Consider the following 7,807-nt stretch of genomic DNA (forward strand, 5'->3'; position numbering starts at 1 on the left):
TTGATAGAAAGGCCAAAGAAATTGATTTTAAAGTTGGAGACCTGGTATTAAGGTGGGATACTAGAAGAGAAGATAAGGGAAAACATGGGAAGTTTGATCCTCTCTGGTATGGCCCATTCAAAATTATAGAAGCAAGGGAAAATAATACATTCTTCCTGGAGAATCTTGATGGTGAATCTTTACAGTTGCCTGTCAATGGGCAGTACCTCAAACATTATTTCCAGTTCTGAAGCACAAGCATCCTGTCATTGTAGATACCAGAGTGAATTCATTGTACAAATTCCATAGAATTTAAATTGGCTAAGCAATATATGACTCCATGCCCGAGGTGAAGGCACTGATCTGCGGTTCTTAGTGCTTCTGTGGCAAAAGCACTATCCCCAGGTGGAGCCAGATGTTGTAGCATCCATTGTCATTTTAATTTTATTTTCAGTTTTATCGCAAAAATGAAAAAAAAAAAATCAAATATTATGTTATAATGGAAATAAAAGAGAATGCAGAAATTTGAAAGAAATGATTTGTTTTATGTTATTGATGGCTTGCGAACGTGAGAAACCCAGGAGAAGATCTGAGTCGTCTGATTGACATGCAGCAGATCTAACGGTAATTGTGTGGTTAACAAGGACGAGGTTTAATTCAAAATCAGACGCGAGAAATTATAAAACTGAGTTAAAACCTCAGTTAATCGGGGATGTCTGATTGAAGGATTCAGATCTAACAGTAATCGCGTGGTTAAAAAGGATGAGGTTTACTTCAGAAAATGGACGCGATAGTTTATGGAATGTAATTTAATTCGTTGAAGTCCGGATTGATCACAGTCGCTCATCAAAAAGGGAAGAGATCTGAAGGATATCGTGCCAAAAAGTGCACGGTTTTATTATAAATTTCGGACCTGAAAAGTCTATGAACTGTAGTTTTGTTTCTTCTTGGTTCCGTGGGGAAGGCAAAGGTTTGTGGAGAAGGCAGACGCGATAAGATTATGAACCAGAGTCTTGTTTCCTTTCAGTTCTGTGGTAACTTAAGGTTTGCCATATTTCGCGTAAATCAACCAATTCCATTGTTTTAATAGAATAACTAAAATTAGAGACAGATGACCGAAACTCTAAAGGAATGGTGATTGGTCGGGTTTCTTTGTGTTTCCACCAATCAGAACACTTCTGATATATACGTGGGCCATAAGGGTTTCTTTGTGTTTCCACCAATCAAAACATTTCTGATATATACGTGGGCCCATAACCCACAGGTCCACGCACAAAATTTTGTAAAGATGCAGTTTGTTGTGTTAAGATAGTCTAACTATCATCAGAACATCTACAGAGAAACTTCATCAACAGTCAAGCCACAGATTCGAAAAGCGAGTAGCCATCACCTTCTAATTTCTGTTACTTCTTGTTATTTTGTTTTCTTGAGAAGAATGAGGTGTCTTTTACCCTCCAATGTAATATTCTGTAATAACTTTTACTTTAGACAGTTAGGAGATAGTTAAGCAGTTTGACAGTTTTGGTGATTACCAACTGTCTCATGATGTATAAAAAGAGGCAGAATTATAGAAAAATGGTTCGAATTTTGAAGAACCTAGAGACGAGGCTATTGTATTCTTGATAAGACTGATGATTAATGAAAGAATCAGGAGTTTTCCACACATTGTTGGGTATGATTTGTAATTTCTCTGTTATGTGTCATCATGTATCTTCCTTTCTTTAAGTATGGTAATGAAGCTACAGGTCTTTGTTTACTTATGTGAATGAATTTAAAATTCCTTAAAAGAACGCTCATATACTTAAAATTCCTACTTCTACATTTCTTCTATGTTATAGATAATAGTTTCTGTGAAAAGCAACATATTGTCTTTAAATTCTCAAAGTGTTACAGATAATAGTTTCTGTGAAAAACAACATATTGTCTCTAACTTCTCAAAGCATTCTTCACTCAACATTTATATTCAGCAATTATATGGCATTCTGATACTTTCATATCAGCTAAGTATTAAGGGTTAAAATTCAGGTCATTCAGGTCCTTCACTTGAGGATACATCAAACAAATAAGTGACAAGAATAATAAACATTAATGTCTGAAGCACAATTTCTACACAGCGAAGAAATTGGTTTCTTAAGGGACAACAAAAGGGATAAGTTGAATGAGATATGACGTTTTGAGAAGAAACACTGGAATATTTCACAACATTTAGCTAACTTGACGTTCTTACGTTCTTATACAGTCTCCATATTTTGGTCAGTTAAAAAACTAAGATTCTTTTGTGGATCTCTTGATGATGGACTATGATACTTAGCTTGAAATCTCGATTACTTATATCCCACACAAGATTCCAATCTTCACCAAATGCAAACTTGTGAGAACACAAGAAAAATAATATTATCTTTTCAGATACATTAAATAGATATGATGCTTTGAAAAAAAAACACTTTAAGATTTCATAATATTTAGTTATCCTCGCGTTCTTAAAAAAATCTTCATATTTTAATTGTTAAAAAACTAATATTCTTCTATGAGATGAGATGTGATACTTAACCCAAAAAATCGATTCCTTAAAATTCAAACGCAAGATTCCAACCTTCACCGAGTACAAACTTATAAGAACCCAAACAAAATAAATAAATAAATAAATAAAATAAGATATTTCAAACTTATTGGGTAGCAATACAAAGGAATATAGACTTTATGCGGAAAAGGATGTCTAAGCCCATTTATGATCCATGTTAAACCCCAAATTTCGTTATGATATAAGAAATTGTGCTCTATGCCCTTTATTTTTGTGGGTGAGTATATTTAGCTCCATTACTTGGTTTTGGCAACGAAAAAAAAAGCTTTTTGGTTATCCTTCCCTCCATTATAATTGACATGACTTTATGAGATATTTACTAATTGACATGACTTTATAAGAGATTTTGTTAAGAATACGTATGCATTATGATAAAGTGTACATTCACATCATGCCATTGTAGATATGTTTGACTGTGATTGTTGGATGATAAATTCAGGGATCCTCCATGATCCTTCTATTGTGTCTTTTGCATAGATTGGTTCTGGATTTTGGTTGGACAACGGTGTGTAGGGTTTATTTTTGTGTATGAATTTGAGTTTAATTTCGATCATAAATACTTTTAATTTCTTTATATATATAATAACAAATTAAAAAACAGTATATATAATAAAAAAACACTAAATTTATATATTGTTATATACTGAAAGGTTTTTTAAATTAGTTTTGAATTTTTTTTAGAATTTTTTTAATTTTTTTTATTAAATCTTGATTTTTGGTATTTAAAATGATTTTTGAGTATATATAGATTCAACACTTTGAAAAATTGGTGAACTATTCAAATTCTGGAGAATTCAAAAATCAAATTTATAATTACATCAAATATCTGTAAAATTTTGAGCCAAAAAACCTTTCAAAACATATAACAAATAAACTATAATAAAATATTAAAAAAATCTTTTTTATAAAGAATAAAAAAATCCAAATACCAAAATAGAAAAAGACTCCAGGAAGATCTAATTTATAATTAATTGGAGGTCAACTAGAAAAACAAAATAATCGCGGTCACTTATGCATGCTGCAGAAAATACTCCTGAGGGTAACTAACTACGCAAAACTGTCCCATTACAAATAAGAATGAAATCAAAAGGAGAAATTGCCATGGAGTTGCACGGAGAAGTAAGAAAGAAAAAATAAAATATGATAATTCCCAGCCTTTGTGAGCCATAGATGAACCAAACCATGGTCCACTCCACAATTAACCTAACATAATTTTGTATACCTCTAGATATTTTAATTTCTTTGTCCCTTTAAAGTGGACACATTAAAATAAACACCGACGTTCAGCTCAATTGATTCTTCCGACTCGTTCAGTTCAATTGATTCTTCCGATTCTTAGCGGACAAATGTTCAAGTCGATGTTTTTTTCTAATTTAGAATAATTGATAATTGGTGAGAGTTATCTTGAATATGCCAGGATCAAATTCAACAGGCTGTCACTATAAACCTAGGCTAGGTACAACAGCTTACAAGCCGCACACAATAGCAATTAATTTATGCCTCAACAAGAGTCGAGACGTCTGCTCGGGGGTCGCCTACTCTTTTAACCAAGACACAACAAGACATATAGTCAATAAACTTTGAACCTCCATCTCGTGAGTTTCACCCAGCGAAACCTACAATTAAACCCATATCACTGTGTTTGAAACCAATGTTATTGTATACACACTTAAAAGAATAAGGACCGGTTTGATGGCTTTACCTTGCACGGAATAAAATGATAGAGTCTCAATGGAACGTAGAGTCACTGACATACACACCTAGTTTCAAAATTGTTCACCTTTATTTTGAATATAAGTAGTTCTGCACGAAGAAATACCTTTCTAACTATTTATTTGAATTCAAATTATTAGTGTATTTTATTATTTTTTAATAAAATTTTAAAGGGATATTTATCCTTGAAGTTTAATTATGATAGCCATGGTGTCCACTATTAGGAATAACATCACAGTCAGACAATTATTCTATCATCTCACCAGGAAACTAATAAAATTAGAAATTTTTACAAAATGATTAATGAACAAAGTTAAGCTATTTTTGATAGTTATCCATAAATGTTTGTTGGGAAAAATCACTTCACCTGAAAACTGCTAAGGAGTGGCTTTTATTTCTTTTAGATGTTTCTAAATTTTAGGTAATGAACCTGTTTGTTCTCTTATTTCTTTTAATTGTTTTTAAATTTTGGGTAATAACAAATCATTATTCAAATAAAAGCAATTTTAATACATACTCCACTTTTATCCAAATTCATTTTATATCATTTTGAAAATTGTTTAATTTTTTTTTCTTTGTTAAATTAAATTTTCACTCAAACTAATTTCAAAATATTGAATCAAAACACAATTTATCCAATTATAACGTCGGATGACACACCAAAGAAGGGAAAAAAAAAATTTGTGATAAAATGACAAGATCTTGATAATCCCCGAGCACATTTTGAAAAGGCCAGGGTCGCCTACTTTCCCTAAGGCCAGCCCAGCTTAGGAAAGGGAGTAGTCTCGGACGCAGAAGAATGGTTTGAACAGCAAAAGTTATCAGAATTCGGGTAAAAAAATTTTAAAAAATCTTGTAAAAACAATGTTTGAATCATATTTTTGATAGTGGAAATGGATTCACCACCATTAAAAACTTCTACAGCACCTAAAATTATGAAATTTGACAACTTTTATTTGGATTTATAAAACTTTCTGCCAAAATTTTTTAAAATATAAATTGAATTTCCAATAATTAAACTACGGCCTAAAATATAACTTGAATTTCCAATAATTAGACTACGGCCGAAGGAAGTCGCTGTAAGTTTGAAATGACGTTCAAGCCAATTTTTCACTGTGAAAATATCAAATCGATCAAATCGAGTTAATAAAGTTGAGAAGGATAATTTAAAATCTGCTTCCACCTAACATCGGTTGTAAATGCCCAACAACATATCATTAAGTTTCATTCATCATGACCTGACATATGAACTAAAAATAATGGAAATCCCATCACTCACAGATGGACGAATCATCGCAAGGCTGATGGTGGGCATGATTAAACAAAAGATTGAACATTATATATTATCTAACAGAGATGATTTAAATAGAAGAAGTGACAGATGAAAAAAATGAAAGCATAGTCTGCTTTTAGTCTTTTCCACGTATTTACTTTTATGAATTCGATTGGGAAATTATTAAAATAACAAATTTGAATGATTAATTCTGTATAAGCTGAATGTCTAGGATTTCACATCACTGTAGATGCTTTATACATCCCAACCGAACAAATATTATTATATTTCTGTTACTTGGAGTTTGAGCAAGAATGGATAATGCCGTTCCAAACGGGAAGGCATTCTATTCAAATTGAAACATACAGTCTGGGAATTGCTCTAACCAAAAGCCATTTCCATGGAGAAAGCTTCGATAATGATGCCCACTCAATGATTTTGCCACTCTGGACTCCTTGGAAAGCGAGTCATCAACCGTTGGATAAAGTAAACCGTTGTATTGTCGCTTTCATTGCGGGGCACCCTGTTTTTGTTCATCGACAGCCGTCTCTGCTCCCACACGCCGTTTCTTTTGAAGGGTTCCCTACCATCCAGGTATCATTAAATACATCATCTCTTCATTCACAGAGCATTGAAGCTGCAGGGTGCTCCTCCGGTGTTCAGCTTTACTAAAATTAGAGTTGAATGCTCATGCATTTTCCATAGTATAGAGTGATAATTGGTATTTTTCCATCTCCGATTTAAGCTCCATTTGGTTAGTTATAATTTGTAGAGCTGCGTTAGTGTTTTAATCATAATGGCGTTGGGAGTGGTGAAGTCCCTGGCAGGGTTTCTCCTCCTGCTCAATTTCTGCATGTTTGTAATTGTGGGTGCTATTGCCGGATGGGCTCTCAACAACGCCCTCGACCACATTTACTCTACTGGTACTTATAACATGTATACATGATATGTTTCTGTGGTTTATAGTATATACCATGGTGTGTTTTGCTGATTGATTCCATGGCTAACTTGCAGGTCCGGGAACAACTCTTCCTGTGGGCTTTTCTGCAGTGTATTTTCCAATGGGGAATGAAGCCACAGGATTCATGGTTATTTTTGCTTTGATAGCTGCAGTTGTAGGAGCTGCTTCATGCCTTTCAGGACTCCATCATCTCCGAGTTTGGACTGCCCAGAGCTTGGCTTCCAGTGCTGCATCCTCCATGACAGCTTGGGCCCTCACACTACTCGCCATGGGGTATTTATATACTATTTACAAGTTATATATATATATTTATGAATTATGATATCTGATTTATCTATGAAATGGGGACGAGCTGATTAATTTTCGTTGAAAAAACTGCAGGTTAGCGTGCAAGGAGATCCATATAGGCGGCCGAAACACGAAGCTGGTATGTAATACTCATATGCTATTACATTCATACGGTCACTAATTTCCTCATTCCTTTCATTATGTTTTACTGTTTTCTGTTGTTGTTAAAATTTGGTAACTTTGCATTTGTGTGCAGATAACGTTGGAATCCTTCCTTATAATTCTGTGTGGAACAAAGCTCTGGTACATCTTACTCATTCATGGTGGATTCTTCGGAGGGAATTATTGTTGTTACGAGGATACCTACATCGCCACAACTACAACTACAGCCGAGCCTCAGAAAGGAAGCACAACTGTGACTTCTTCGGTTTAACAGCTGTTATCTTGTAATCTATCAGGATTTGATTAATGCCTTTTGTTGTTAGTGACTAGAAAACTAATTCTTGGGAGTGAAAATCAGGTCTGGACTTGAGAAAAACTGTGTAATTGTTTTGGGGAAGCTGCAGGTTTAACGAGTTGGATCCTGTGTATGAGCTGCAGCTTTGTAATATGTAAATCGTTGTTTCTTTTTATTATGGAAATATATACCACAATATCCAAATAATAGAACCGTTGCAGTCTTCAAATATCTTTTGCGAAGGATTAACATTTTTCAAAGGATTTCCGTGTGTTGCGTTGGTTGCATTTTTGTTTGGGTCAATTTCCCTCTTGAATGGGTTTAAATTTGTTATAAGTTTGGATCGTTGCTGTGATTTAGGAATGTGGCATACACATCTCTGTTACTGCATAGCCTTGTAAACCGCGTTACAATCTCATCTAAAAATATTATATAATTTCTTTTTCAGAGAAATAAATAAATAAAATAAAATAAAATTTAAATTAATTTATTAACCATTTAAAATAACAAAATATTTATCGATTACTATAATTTTATGATTAATGAATTAGCAAT

At 33.4% G+C, this 7,807-nt stretch overlaps 1 protein-coding gene across 1 annotated transcript; it reads left to right on the forward strand.

Annotated features, from left to right (window-relative positions):
• The first annotated feature begins 6,193 nt into the window (after window positions 1-6,193).
• Window positions 6,194-7,485, forward strand: LOC149197192 (membrane protein PM19L-like). Its single transcript, XM_089403875.1, has 4 exons — window positions 6,194-6,469; window positions 6,561-6,780; window positions 6,889-6,934; window positions 7,052-7,485. Exons 1-4 carry the CDS (start codon window positions 6,343-6,345, stop codon window positions 7,226-7,228), a joined length of 570 nt encoding a protein of 189 aa, XP_089260001.1. The 5' UTR covers window positions 6,194-6,342; the 3' UTR covers window positions 7,229-7,485.
• Window positions 7,486-7,807: the final 322 nt, after the last annotated feature.

The sequence above is a fragment of the Pinus tabuliformis genome, chromosome 2_2 (genome assembly GCF_031772625.1).
Source record: "Pinus tabuliformis cultivar Carrire ecotype Pingquan chromosome 2_2, CPIR1, whole genome shotgun sequence".
Classification (NCBI taxonomy): domain Eukaryota; kingdom Viridiplantae; phylum Streptophyta; class Pinopsida; order Pinales; family Pinaceae; genus Pinus; species Pinus tabuliformis.

Excerpts from the sequence above, each read along its gene's own strand:
- LOC149197192 (XM_089403875.1), top strand. The coding sequence starts at position 6,343 with ATGGCGTTGGGAGTGGTGAAGTCCCTGGCAGGGTTTCTCCTCCTGCTC. Across the intron at positions 6,470-6,560 it reads CGACCACATTTACTCTACTG|GTCCGGGAACAACTCTTCCT; the intron begins GTACTTATAACA and ends GCTAACTTGCAG. Across the intron at positions 6,935-7,051 it reads GCGGCCGAAACACGAAGCTG|ATAACGTTGGAATCCTTCCT; the intron begins GTATGTAATACT and ends ATTTGTGTGCAG.